Source organism: Phocoena sinus, chromosome 9, assembly GCF_008692025.1.
Source record: "Phocoena sinus isolate mPhoSin1 chromosome 9, mPhoSin1.pri, whole genome shotgun sequence".
NCBI classification, from domain to species: domain Eukaryota; kingdom Metazoa; phylum Chordata; class Mammalia; order Artiodactyla; family Phocoenidae; genus Phocoena; species Phocoena sinus.
The window spans coordinates 59,288,182-59,303,413 of NC_045771.1; the positions used below are offsets into that span (position 1 = coordinate 59,288,182).

Genomic DNA, 15,232 nt, shown 5'->3' on the forward strand with positions numbered 1-15,232 from the left:
ATGACAGATGCTGGGTCTATCCACATCTCTACAAATGACCCAATTTTGTTCCTTTTTTTGGCTGAGTAATATTCCATTGTATATATGTACCACATTGTCTTTATCCATTCATCTGTTGTTGGACATTTAGGTTGTTTCCACATCCTGGCTATTGTAAATAGTGCTGCTATGAATATTGGAGCACATGTATCTTTTCAAATTAGTGTTTTCATTTTCTTTGGATATATACCCAGGAGTGGAATTACTGGATCATATGGTAGTTCTATTTTTACTTTTTTGAGGAACCTCCATACTGTTTTCCATAAAGTCTGAACCAATTTACATTCCCTCCAATGGTGTTAATTATAGTTTGCTTGGCTATCGGGTAAGATAAGTACACCTTCTTCATCATTCTTCTTTCCTTCTCATTCTTTTACTTTTTTTTTTACAAAATTGATTTGTTCTTTACTCTTTGAAAATTATGTAAAAAATGTTTGAATTACATTGTATTTATAGGTTAATTCAGGAAGAATTTCCATCCTTATGCTATTGAATCTTTCTATCCACAAACATAGCAGAACTTTCCATTTAAGTCCTTTGCCTTCAGTAAAGTTTTTATCATTTTCTCCACAAAGATCTTGTTTATATCCTAAAAAATAAATATGGAAAACACAAACAATTCAATGAAAAATGGGCAGAGGCTATGAATAGTCAATTCATACAAGTGGAAATCTTGTTGCCCCTATAGACATATGAGAAAACACTACTGATAACCAGGGGAATGCAGATTAAATCAAAATATCACTTCATACCATCTAATTGGCAAACATTAAACAGTGTGACAATACAAAGTGTTGGAAATGATGCTGAACCTTTAAACTGTACCGATTGACATTTGAATTGACACAACCACTGATGAGTATAATTTAATATAATTGAAAATGTTTGTATACTACTACCCACTAATTCGGTTTCTCTCTCTAAAGAAACTCCTGCATGATTTGAAAGGTATTTGTTATTATGAAAAAGCTAAAACAACTTAACTGTCTTTAGTAGAGGAATGGCTAAACTGTAGTTTAATTATGCAATGTAATTCTGTTTAGCAGTTGAAATGAAAAAATCAGCTCTCTGCTCAAAAACATAATGTGGCTGGTAAAAACAGGTTGCAAAAGTGAGTACAACTTACATGGTTTTTAAGAACACAAAATAATGGTATATACGTTACTTATGGATGCATATGTGAGTAATAAAAGAACAAAAATTTAAAGGGAATGACAAAGTCAACTTTAGAATAATAATTATCTCTGAGGAGAAAGAAAGGGAGGGAATAAAAGAGAAATGGGCTGGTTTTTTCCTGTAAAATTTTATCTTGGAAAACCAAAGAGAATATGTCAAAGATTAATATCTGTCAAATATGGGTACTCGTATATAGATGTCTGTTATATTTTCTGAGATTTTCTGTATTTTTTTAATTCTTTCATAATTTGTAAAAAATCTTAGATTTAGTGCTGATGTAATAACAGATATTTAGATGTAGTAACACAGTAGATTTCTAACCTAACTGCATTTTACATATAAACACAAAATACTTTTGAATTGTAAATAAATACAGAAATTTCCAGAAATGCAACTATGCTACAAATCAAGGCAAAACCAGACCAAGATTTATTTTCTCATTTTGGAATACCATTCATTATGGCAATGACATCTGTGGTATTTGAATTACAATAGAAAACACCTGTGTCAGTTCAGTGATGTAGCTGCTAGGAGTCTACATATGGATTCAAGCAAATAAGCATTTCATTGTGTCATCTAGTATAGTCAATAACACATTAAAATTTACACTATATCATTGCAATTTATATTATTTGTGGCAATCATAACTATGTAGCTAAAATTATTAGAAACTACTTTCATTCTGCCTTTACATGTTAGCTAGGCATTGGGTTTATTTTTAAAAGATTATGTATGAAGGTAGGTGATATTATTTCTCGACTTCATCGCGGAATAGGAAAGGCATGCCTGAAAGGGTTGAGAGCACTGGTCTGGGCTCGTCCTCCATCTCCCCACTGACCTCCCCACTTACACACAGGCTCTGTGAGAAATCAAGTTAATTAGGACAGGGAGGGAGGCAGGGCGGGCTTAGGGATGAAGTAAAGTTGTGGATTCCCTGAGTCTGGGAAGATGGAGAGGTGACAGTTTCTACAGAGACCTGCCCCCACTCTCACGTAGCTTTTGAGGTGACAGAACTGTGAGGGAATGTGGATACTTTGAAGAGGATGCCTCTGAGGGCCAACTCTTAGAATGTAGGGAGTAGCAAAGCCCAGCAGAGGGAGCCACAGGATGACTGATCTCAGATGATCAGCCAAGCCAACAAATGGGCACTTGGAAGCAGTTTAATTTTATTTGGGAAAAGAAGTAAGGAAATATGAGGTCTCATAACTAGGATTCATGAAATTGATTCTCTCTGTTGGAGGGTAATGAATGGATACTATCATACAGTACAGAAGAACAGAAAAAATTGAACGTTGACTGGCACTGTGCCCCTACATTCCTGGCTTCAGGAGTATCACAGTACCATTTCTGTGGCCAGCATCCACTCTTTCTGTGCAATTCTTATCCTATGTCCCCTTTTCATCATATTCTCAGTGCAACCAAATCTCTGTCTCCTTTGCCCACAGATTAAATCTGGAAAGTTCTTGTTCTTTATCAGGCAATGAAAATGAAAAATTTTCTCCATCTAATTTGCAACCATTTCAGACTAGTTCTGGAGTCCATCTTGCATAAATTAGAAGGTTCATGAAGGGCCTTCTCTCACTAAAATTTACTTTACCCCAGAAATAATTTACCCGTCTTCCCTAAAATGAAAATTGCTACAAATTTTGTGGGGGCATAGTTTACAGAAATGTAAAGAAAACTTTTAAGAGAAACAGACCATGTTCCTACATGAAAAGACTCTCTATGCTATAGGAATATCAATTCTTCCTAAATCGGTAAGTACACCACAATAAGTTCCACATGAATTAAATGTTAAACATTTTTTAAAATCTATTAAAAATCCAATTATAATCAATCTGGATAAGTTAGGAAACCTCTGAGAGGAGTAGGACATTCTAATACCAAAAACAAAAGCAAAAACAAAGGGAGAATTTGACCATATAAAATTTACATTATTGTATTAAAGAAAAATCAAAATAAACTGGATAAAAAATGTATACCAATTATGAGAGCATAGGCTTAAATATTATTTTAATGAATGACACATATAAATGTAAACAAAGCAGAAAGGCTTCAGAGTATAAAAGGACAAAAATTTGGACAATAACTAAAGAGGAAATGCTACTAGTTAATAATTACAGACAAAGTGTTCAAACTCTAATAAACAAATCAATTCAAATGAAAAGAAAAAGAGAACATTTTTTACTTCCAAATAGCAAACATATTTTTAAAATTGTGTGACTACCTACTGGTGAGTAAAATAGCACTCATGCATCAATGAGAGATGTATATAAATATAGAGATATAGATAAATATAACTTTCCTCAATTATTCATAAAGACCCTTAAAATAGCTCAGATATTTCAGCTTAATGACTCTATTTTGGGGGAATTTATGCTAAGGAAATAATCCAAAGATTTACATACAAATGTATCAATTGTAGCATTAGTCATAAGATCAAAACTTTGGAAAAAAGTCTTCACATCCATCAGGAGGGTAAACTCACTATGGAATATTATGTCATTATTTTTAAATGATATTTTAAATGATAATATAACAATATGGAAATGCTTTATAATAGTAAATAAAAAGCAATATTTGTTTAATAAAAATATTAAAATATGTCTAACCTAATTGTTAATTAGGGAAATAAATATTCAAACAATGAGATATCACTATGCACCCATCTGACTGACTAAAATTAAATAGAATGAAAATACCAAATGTTGATAAGAACCCTCACACATGGCTTATGGGAGTGTAGACTGATACAACACCTATCTGATACCATCTAATGACGCTGAAGATAAGCACACCCGATGACCCAGCAATTCCACTCATAGGTATAGAACCCCGTGAACACTGCCCATGAGCACCAGGGTACAAGAATGTACAAGAATACTCATGGCAGCAGTGTTTGGAATAGTCTGAAACTGTAAATGTCTGTCACTAGTAGTATTACTTGTACTGTGAGATAGAACACAATAAAATGAACAAACAAGAGCTAGACATCGCAACATAGATCATTTTCACAAACAGTGTTGAGTGAAAGAAGCAAGTCATGAAAGAATATGTGTTGATTATTACATTTATATAAAGTTGGAAAATAAGTGAAACTAAACTATCTTGTTTCGAGGTATATACAAGGGTGGTAAAACTATAAAGAAATTCAAGGACATGATTATCATAAAAGTCAGAATAATATTACCTCCAGCAGGATGGTGGAGTTGTGAGGTGGAAGGATAGATTGGACAGTAGAGGGCTTTTCCGGGTCAGGGAGTGTTTGATTTCTGGACCTGGGATGTGATTACATCAGTGATAGCTTTACAATATTTTTTAAGCTGCACATACATATTTTTATATATTATGTAATGCATGTTATATATTATGGGTTGAATTGTATTGCCTCCCTTCCCCCCAAAAGAAGATATGTTGAAGTCCTAATCCCCTGCAACTCAGCATGTGACCTTGTTTGGATATAGGGTTGTTGCAGCTGTAATTAGTTAAGATGAGTAGAGCAGGATGGGCCCCTAATGCAGTATGATTGGTGTCATAAGAAGGCAGCCATGTGAAGACACAGATACACAGAGAGAACCATGTGAAGATAGAGGCAGTCCTTGGAGTGATACATCTACAAGCCAAGGAACACCAAGGATTGATGGACATCACCAGAAGCTAGGGGGCAGGCATGAGACAGATTCTCCTTTAAAACCCTCAGAAGTAGCCACTGTCATCAACACTGTAATTTCACTACCAATCTCTAGAACCGTGAACAAATTCCTGTTGTTTGCGGTACTACTTTGCGGTACTTTGTTACGTCAGCTCTAGGAAACTAATACACTGCATTTTCACATTAAAAAAAATATTCTTTTAAGTTCCCAAGAACTTATGTTTATGGTCTCTAATTTCTTGAATGAATCACAAAATCTAAAATAGAAAAGTAGTCAAATCATCCTGCTTTATGTAGTCCCTGGAAAAGTTACACTCAAAGCCACAATTCAAATATAAAAATAAGGCTCTCCTATTCAGAAAAGGAAACTACGCAGTATATCTAGTTGTAGCAAGAGGTCAGGGATCCATTGTAAATGTCCAAATACATTAAAAAATAAAGGACGTGGTTACTTCCAAGTTGGCCTATAAAATTTTCATCCTGACCCTTTGATTCCCTTTCTTACTGGAAATTCTCCAGCATCTGAAGTGACCCTGCATTAGCTTCTGGGAAGACATTCTTATTCATCGCATTTCACTCCAGAGCAAAGAAGTGCTGACCTGAAGGGAGATGTGACCCAGAACTTCTCCAGGGCGGAATACTGATGAACACAGATGGCAGATTGTTGTGAGGGATGATTTTTACTTATAATTCTGCTTTCTGAAAGTTAGGAGCAGAGATAGGCTCTGAGTTTACAGAGCAATGTGCTTTCAGAAACCTCACTGAGGGGTGGCTTTTTTATGGCACCAAGTAAGCTTGTAGGAGTATTGCCTTTCTTAAATGTGTTCCATATGATCAGAGGGTGCCATAAAAAAGGGCATAAAGGAGCAACACACAGAGAACAGATTTTTTAAATTAACAAAATGCAACGTTATTTCTCTGTTACTTTCAAGTTTTCAAATATCCAAAGAGAGCAAAGTACAGAAAAAATTTTTTTAGGAAAATAATGACGTAGAATAGCACAATGGTGAGAGATTTTGAAGCCAGGCTGTCTGCTTTCAAACCTCTGTTCTATTGCTTCTTAGCTTGGTATATTTATTAGTCTAAAAACAATTTCTTCATCTGTAAAATTAGGGAAAAAATGCACCTCCTGCAAAGTGTTGCTAGGAAGATTCCATGAGGCAATATGTGAAAAGCATTTAGCTCAGAATGTTGTACATGGCAAGTGCTTAATAAATATTAGTTGCTGGCATAATAATAATAATGATAATAATAAAAGTATTTCCAGATTTATACTTGAAGTCACTATAAAAATTTCCAGTAGAATTGATCACAGAATAGGCCCCCTGGGGTCACTTAGCTCACCCCAATTAAACTGGGCTGAGAAGGAAAATTTCAGCTTCTCAAGTTGACCATTCTAGTACTTAACTTCCCTATCAAAAAATAAAATTCACTCAGTTTCCTGGTCTGTTAGTTAAGTGGGTTGGATTAAATAATTTCTAAGGAGATTTCCAAGCACTAATAATCTGTATTTCTAAACAGCATTTGTCAACCATAAATTGGACATGTTACATACAGTCTTTAATTGTCTTTCTTTTAATGAGTATTTTGTTTTACTAGCTTCTATCCCTTTCCTTTCAAAATATGACCCTTAGTCTAGTTTGGTGGTCAAAGTGTTTTGTGTTTTTTGTTTTTGCCCCAGTTGTATTCCAAAGGAGCCTCACAGACTTCGGCAGATTAATATTGTCAGTGTTCAGTCAGAGGGCTGAGCAATTTCCATACCACTGAAGTTCCCTTGGACCAAACATTTAGGTTTAGTTCCCTTGAAAGAAAAGAAAAAGATGATTTTGAAGAAATCTCATCAAGAGACTGAAGACTTTTAAAGCCACATGTATGAACCTCAAAGATTGTGATATAAGCTTCATTTTTAATGATATTTGCTTGGTTATCGGAATCACTTTGTATTTCCAAATCCACCTAGGGGTAGGAACTATAACTCTTGAGAGTGCTCCAGCCTCCCAGCCGAAATCGTTTGCTCTCAGGCCCATTCTCCCATCACCTCAGTACATTTGCTGGTTATACAGGAGGTGGCGCTGTTGTTTCAAAGCAGTGGCTTCCATGGGGTCTAGAAATGGAACTTGGAAAGCTGGGTGGTATACAGCGGAAGAGGTTGAAAGGGAAGCAGCGAGAAAAGGCCTGTTTAATGAACCTTGTGGAAAATGATAAAATATGTTTAAATAATTGTCTTCCTCATTCTCCCTTTCTAGGGGCGAACGTGAACATGAAGACCAACAACCAGGATGAGGAGACGCCTTTGCACACGGCTGCCCACTTCGGCCTCCCGGAGCTGGTGGCCTTCTACGTGGAGCACGGGGCCATAGTGGACAGTGTGAACGCCCACATGGAGACCCCACTGGCTATCGCAACCTACTGGGCCCTCCGCTTTAAAGAGCAGGAGTTCAGCAGGGAGCATCACCTCATCTGCCGCATGCTGTTGGACTACAAAGCCGAGGTCAACGCCCGGGATGACGACTTTAAAACTCCGCTCCACAAGGCAGCCTGGAACTGTGACCACGTGCTCATGCACATGATGCTGGAAGCTGGCGCAGAAGCCAATCTCATGGATATCAATGGCTGTGCTGCCATCCAGTATGTGCTGAAAGTCACCTCCGTGAGACCTGCCGCCCAGCCTGAGATCTGCTACCAGCTGCTGTTGAACCATGGGGCGGCTCGAATATACCCTCCACAATTCCACAAGGTGAGGCTGTGTCCTAGAGTGCCAAGTGGAGAACTGGGTCGTCAGCAGGGTAATGGGGACGCAAAGGGTGGCTTGGTCTGAAATCTCCAAGTAACTCAAGCTTGTTTGAGGCTTGAGTCTTTGGGCTGCCTCTGATTCACAATCTGACATTCCATTTACACATATAACCCTAGCTATCTCGTCCTAGTCCAGATTTGTTTGAAATCTGGGGCTGAGAGCAAAGAAGGAGAGCAAGATAGTAGATAATTTTCCATGTCTTGTGTGAACACCAGTGAACTGGTAGTGGCTTCCTGGAGGGACTGAGTGAAAAAGATCAGAAGGCCACTTTACGTCTGCAGGAGAGGTGAATGGTGTGGACACAGGCACCCTCTTGCCGTCTCTTAAGCAGAATGTCTGCTCTAAAGATGATTGAGCCTGCTCTGGAATTAGTTTGTAGACATGAAAGGGCCACTCGGTTTTCTAGTTTAATGAAAGCTAACATTTATTAAGAACTAATAGTCATATTTATTAGAATGAATTCTATTTATTAAGCACACTGTTATAAGCATTTTACACTTCTTAATTTAATTTACTTAATTCTGTAACGATCTGATAAGGTAAATAACATCATCATCCCTATTCTATAGAGGAGGAAACTGAGGCACAGAATAGTTAAGTAATTTGTCTGACCTCACACAGAGGCAGTGCCAGTATTCAACCTTGGTTCATTTGGTGCTAGCGTTTAGCTTTATAGTATGACACTGCACAGCCTTTATTTTAGACAGTATTTAATGATAATCTCTAATGGGCTAGCAGGGACCAGATATTACCAATACTGGCATGACTAAGACGTGGTAATTATCCTCAATTAGCTTAGGATCTAGTGAGAGAGACAAACACATAAAGAGATAACTTTAATATTCCATGGTAAATGACAAGGTAGAGGAATAAAGGGTTCTCTAGGCACATGGAAGAGAGAGAGTCTTGCATTAGGTTGATGACGGTCATGAATTTGGAAACCAAAATGCGTTTCACCTTAAATAAAGAAATCAAATGATAATTTACCTAGGATTTCACTCATTAAAAAAAATTAATTAACATGCAGTAGAGGAGTTTTATGTATAAACCAGCTAACTAATATAGGGTCACAGAAAGCTAGTTGATAGAAGTTTTACTAAATTCGCAGCCAAGTTCTACCTCCTACCTTGGTAAAATGTCAGAGACTTGTCTGAAGTCCTGCAGTGTGAAGTTTAGTTGAAAGAAAAGTTCCACTAAAGAATTTAAGGGTAGTGCACTCAGAAAATTCCAGATAGACAACCCACAGAAAGTTCCAATGTAGACATGATGAGTTCAATGATTTATGTGATCTCAGTAAGGAATTTTCTCTTGATTGTCAGTGTTTTAATGGAAGATTAAGTAATTTTTTTCCTTAAAATTTTATGTAGTACTCATAATGTCCTGGAACTTTAATTTTATAGGAAATTTCAAAAGATTATGTTGATTAGGAATAGGATAACAAATAATAATGTTACAATAATGTCCTTTGTTGAGCTCTAAATAGGCTTATACATATTATTTAATTTTATTTTATAATAATCTCTGAGGTAGGCGCTGGCATTATCCTCATTTAAAAGGTGATAGAATTCAGATATTTTCCTAAAGTTACACAGAGTAAGTGGTCAAGCTCATTCATTCATTTATTTAACAAGTATTCACTGAGCACTACTTTGTGCAGGAACTGTTCTAGGAGTTAGAGATAGAGCAATGAACCAAACAAAGACCTTCATGGAAGACACTTTCTAGTGGGAGACAGGAAAAAAAACAAAACAACAAACTAATAAATACACTCTGATATGTTAAGTGCTATGGAGACAAGTAAAGCAAGGTAAAGATAATAATAGAATGTGGGCTTTCTTTGGTGTTTATGTATGTGTATGTATGTGTAAAACCAGTGTTTTACAAAGGCTGATTAGAGAAAACGAGGATGTGAAGGAGCAAGTCATGTGAATAGCTGGGGGTGGGCAGGGGTGGTGGTGGGGGGAGCATTCTAGATATAAGGAAAACCAGGTGCAAAGGTCCTGAGGTAGGAGAGGACTAAACATGTCTGAGGAAGCCAGAGTGCCTGAAGTGGGGTGAGAAAGGAGGAGGAGAAGTCAGAGAAGCATGTGGGTGATTTGCAGACCATATATATGACCCTGTAGACTGTGCTGATATCCTTGGTTTTTTATTCTGAATGAGAGAGTAAGTCACTGAAGGATTTTGAGTGAGGGAAAAAAAGTCTGATTTATGTTCCAAAAAGTTCCCTTTGACCGCCTTTTGGAGAATAACTCTACGGGGGAGAGGGGCAAAGGTAGTACAGTTATCTAGATAAGAGATAAGGGTGGCTTAGACCCACAGTGGAAGTGGAGAAAGTAGTGAAAAGTGGTGAGATTTGGGGCAAGCTCTGAAAAGGGAGTCCATAGGTTTCCTGATGGATTATTTGTGACCTGTGAGAAGAAGAGAGGAATCAAGGATAACTTCGAGAATTTCTGCCCAGGGAATAGAAAGAATAAAGGAGCCATTTCTTTTTTTTTTTTTTTTTTTTGGCAGTACGCGGGCCTCTCACTGTTGTGGCCTCTCCCGTTGCGGAGCGCAGGCTCAGCGGCCATGGCTCACGGACCCAGCCGCTCCGCGGCATGTGGGATCTTCCTAGACCTGGGCACGAACCCGAGTCTCCTGCGTCGGCAGACAGACTCTCAACCACTACGCCACCAGGGAAGCCCAGGAGCCATTTCTTGAGAAAGTAACTGTGCAGGTGGAGCTGCTTTTGAAGAGAAGATCAGGGGTTCTGCTGTGCTTCAGATGCCTATTAGTCATCCAGGTGGAGATGTCAAGTAGTCAATTTGATATATAACCCTGGTGTTCAGGGAGAGGTCCTGGCCAGAGATACAAATTTGGGAGTCTTCATCGTGAATATGATGTATAAACCCATGAGGACAGATGAGGTCAACCAGAGCATGGGGCTAGAGAGAGAGAAAAGTGACCAGAGGACTGGGCTATGGGGCATTCCAACTAGAGTTTGGGTAGATGAAAAAGAATCAGTGAAGGAAACTGTAGAAAGTCGTTGAGCTAGGAGGAGAATCAAGATGGAATGTTTTCCTGGAATCCAAGGTAGAACATGAGGAAGGAAGATATGGAATCAGCTGGGTTGAATATAGGTGGCATTTCAAATAAGATGAGGGCTAAGAAGTTGCCATTGGACTAGGCAACATGGATTTTATTGGGGACCTCAACAAGAGTTATTTTGGTGGATCACTGGTGAGAAAAGGTTAATTAAAGTGGATTCAAAGGAAAAAGGGATAAAAGGAAGTGAAAACAGTGAGGGGTTTGAGGCATTTTCTTGTAATGCAAGAGTAGCTAGAAGGGAATGATGGCTGATATGTTTGTTGGCTGATGGGAGTGTTCTAGGAAGGGGAGAAAATTTGCTGCAGGTAATTATTGGAGCACCATCTTGAAGATGGGATCTAGTGCACAAATGGAGGTGTTGGTCTTAGTAACACAGGCAGTTCATCCATCATAGCAGGAGGGAAGGCAGGGCCTGTGTGCCCAGATGCAGGGATGTTGGTAGATATGTTAATAAGAGTTTATATAAGTACTCTTATGATTGCTTCTATTTTCTCAGTAAAGAATGAGAAGTGGTTGGAGAAGAGGTTTGAAGACTTAAGGGCAAAGGTGAAGGTGTGAGATGTTTACCTTGGGGAGCAAATGGACTTGGGAAATATAATGGGATTGCTGGGTGGCTCAAGACCATTAAAAGTTAATAGTCATATGTTTGATTCAGAATGTGGTCTGTCTGACTCCTGAACCTAAGCCCTTAGATTTAGCAGTTTCTGTTGTGTTTTATGACATTGCCCAGGAAATGTATTTAAACCTAAAGGATCACAACACAAGAAAAGACCTAAAGAGGTCATTTTGTTTAATTCTCAAGGCTCTAGGCAGAAATAGTGCTCTTGTATTTGCAAATCTCCATGAAGGCAGATTCTACAGCACTCCCTTCCTTGGATGTCTCTTTGATTTTGGAACACCGCACCCTCCCACCCCTGAGTCCCTCCCACTTTTTTTTCTTTTCGGTAAATATTAGAAACTAATCCTCTGCTTCTTATTCCTGACCTGGAATAACTCATATGCATCCTATTAAATCCTTAAATCTCTGTATCAGTTTGTACCTAAGGCTTCTCTTTTTTCCCAAACCAAATTTTTTATTTCTCCCAAGTTTTTAGCTGTTACTTGTTTTGCCTCTGGATCTTGGTCAAGGTATGTCTGAAAAGGTCGAGAATTAGGACAACGCTTAACCCTTATATTTTCTCTATAACTTTTGAGGAAAGACTGCTACCTAAATGGCCTGAAAAAATATTCATGAAATCTACTGTTGAAGGTAGTTGTTTGACCTCAGTTGTTAATTCTCACCTTCCTTGCAATTTTCTCATTGATCAGTAGGCTTTGGAATTTTAAAATACTTTTTCATGCTAAGGTTGGATCGAAGGAATATTTTCTTACTTGAACTGTTATACATATTTCAGCCTTAGAAATAAAATCAAATGGTTATATTCTATGAAAAATTAAGCAACTTTTATTTAAAGTACAGTGATCCGTAGCTTTTAGCTATGAATATCTACTGCTTAGTTTGCATCCATTTTCTGGATCATACACACTGGTATCTAGATTTGGCTAAAACAATAGATATTAACAATCTCTAGAGTGAGTATACAACCCAGCATTTTAAATTACATATGAAGGGCTTCCCTGGTGGCGCAGTGGTTGAGAGTCCGCCTGCCGATGCAGGGGACGCGGGTTCGTGCCCTGGTCTGGGGGGATCCCACATGCCGTGGAGCGGCTGGGCCCGTGAGCCATGGCCACTGGGCCTGCGCGTCCGGAGCCTGTGCTCCACAACGGGAGAGACCATGGCAGTGAGAGGCCTGCGTACCACAAAAAAAATAAAATAATTAAAAATAAAAATAAATTACATATGAAATGGTTCCTATTTAAAAATTTTACCTCTGCTTTTATCACTCATAACTCATTCATTCTAGACTTGCCATGCTATGCATGTCAAGAATAAAGAAGCATGGAATTTGGAAGGGGATGTCAAACAAATTTGGGTACTGCCACTCACCTAAGAGTGTGATTTTGAATAAATTACTTGCTTCTTGAGCCTAAATTTCCTTCCCTGTGAAATGGATATACTCTTATGCCTTGGCAATAATATGCAAACCAGGTCCTTCACTAGAAAGAAATTAATTACTCATAGCACACCACAAATATACTCAGAGCCCAGAGGATGGTGCCAAACATTTTCTTACTCTTTCTGGAGTCACTGTCAGTCCTCACAAAGTGTCTCCCCCAATTCCTCACCCCAGCCTTCATCCTGCATCTATAAATATCTCTTCCTTGGACTACCTCCCACTTTTTTCTCTACCCACATCTCACTAGAGGGGTCATTCTTCATAGTGGGACTTCTAGGAGACAAACAATCGATCTCTTTCTAATACAGCTCACTTCATAATGCATAATTTTGTGTATATTTATGCTGTAAGGCTACCTTCCTTCCAGGGAAGAGGATAGAGACGGACAGAGGGCATGGATAATAATATCCTTCTCCTAAGGTTGTTTTGAGAATGAAACAAGATAATATTTAAGAAGTGTTTACCATGACTTCCCTGGCTGTCCAGTTGTTAAGACTTCACCTTCCAATACAGGGGGTGCGGATTCAATCCGTGGTTGGGGAGCTAAGATCCCACATGCCTCACGGCCAAAAAACCAAAACATAAAACAGAAGCAATATTGTAACAAATTCAATAAAGACTTTAAAAATGGTCCACATCAAAAAAATCTTTAAAAAAAAAAAGAAAGTGTTTATCATTTCTGGTCATGGCAACCTTTAAACAAAAGATGACTATAACTGTTATCATTACATATCTGTTGAGCAGTAGAATCTGTGCTCCTGGGCCTGGTTTACCCACAGGGGCCTTTCCAACCAGGAGAGACAATGTGTGAGAATGCCCAGAGATTAAATATTGAGTTTTACTCTGAAACCCCCTGGTGGTTGACTATGGATGAAACAGGTCTCTGCAAAAGTAAGTAAAAGACCCTCTCCCCATTCCCCTGTAAGAGCCACTTAAGGGTTTGGGCTGCTGCTATCCTCCCCAGGAGTGTGGCGCTGGTGGGGTGGAGCCACAGGTGACTCTGGACTGTGGAGGGTGAGCCTGGTCCTGGAGAATTGCTTCCTCCTGGCTCACAGGTGAAGGGAAGTGGCTCCTACAAGGCTCCGCATGGGGCTGCTGATCTGGAGAGCAGCAGTGGTCAAGCTAGGAGCACACCTGCCTCCCCTTCCGAAGACGTCCCCAAGGGTGTTCATCGTTTCTTCCTCGTCAGTTTTAGAGTCAACGTGGTCTTCACCAATCAGGAAGGATCTTTAAAGTTTCCAACCTCAAACAATTGCTTCTTCAAAGACATGCCCTCTGCCTGATTCCTAAAGATTTCTTTCACTTCCTTGCCAAACTTACTTGGCTAGACCTCTGGTATAATAGAATGAAAGCACTTCCTTCTGGGATTGGAGAGCACAAGCATTTGAAAACTTTACTTTTAGAAAGAAATCCTATCACCATGTTATCTGTGGAGCTGGGGAGTGTAACTGCATACAAGCACTGAACTAGGGACATTGCCTTCGTGAACCCCTGCAGCTTACTGTACATAAAGGATTGGTAGCTATTCTGGCCTCCCTGTGGCTCTGGGCAGCAGAACACCCCTCCCCTGGAGATGCAAGTTCTTGAGGTTTGTAGGACAATTATGATGAAAAACTGCATTGAAAGTGAAGTTAGTGCTTTTTAAAGAAGTGCCAGACTAGGGGCAATAGGCCTTTAAATGGATTTTCTGTTCTCCTGCAAGAAGTCTTGCAAATGTGAGGAAGGTCCCAGGTCCTGTTCACAAAGGCAGTTGTCTGAGAGATAACAGCGAGGAGGGGTAGGAACAGGGGCTTAGTAACCATGGATCTGAATTCTAGCTTGGCCATTTACTTGCTGTGTGATTTTGAAGTCCCTTAATCTCTCAGATCCAAGAGAAAATGAAGAGAAAAATATCAACTTTTCAGGATTGTCTGAGGAGTGAGTAAGACATGTAAATCACTGAGACTAGTAGGTGCTCAACAAAATCATTTCCTTTCCTCCTCCTCCCAAAATGTACTCTTGGCCCATTGTAGGAGTCTTTCCTACCAGCCTTACTTTGGTGGCTCTACTCTCCTGTAGAATAGTATACAATTACATGTTCCAGGGAACACTCTCTCCACAGTTACCATCTTCTTTTTTTTTTTTTTTTTTTTTTAACATCTTTATTGGGGTATAATTGCTTTACAATAGTGTGTTAGCCTCTGATCTACAACAAAGTGAATCAGCCATACACATACATGTGCTCCCATGTGTCTTCCCTCTTGCGTCTCCCTCCCTCCCACTCTCCCCCTCCCACCCCTCCAGGCTGTCCCAAAGCCCCGAGCTAACATCCCCGTGCCCTGCGGCTGCTTCCCCCCAGCTATCCACCTTACTACGTTTGTTAGTGTGTACATATCCATGACTCTCCCCCGCCCCGTCAAAACTCACCCTTCCCCCTCCCCATATCCT

At 39.1% G+C, this 15,232-nt stretch overlaps 1 protein-coding gene across 2 annotated transcripts in view; it reads left to right on the top strand.

Annotated features, from left to right (window-relative positions):
- Positions 1-15,232, top strand: part of ASB4 (ankyrin repeat and SOCS box containing 4) — a 213,343-nt gene that overhangs the window by 38,123 nt on the left and 159,988 nt on the right. For both annotated transcript variants that reach the window (XM_032642808.1, XM_032642809.1), the window contains exon 3: positions 7,114-7,604. In XM_032642808.1, coding sequence (XP_032498699.1) covers positions 7,114-7,604 — 491 coding nt within the window. The remainder of the gene's footprint in view (positions 1-7,113; positions 7,605-15,232) is intronic.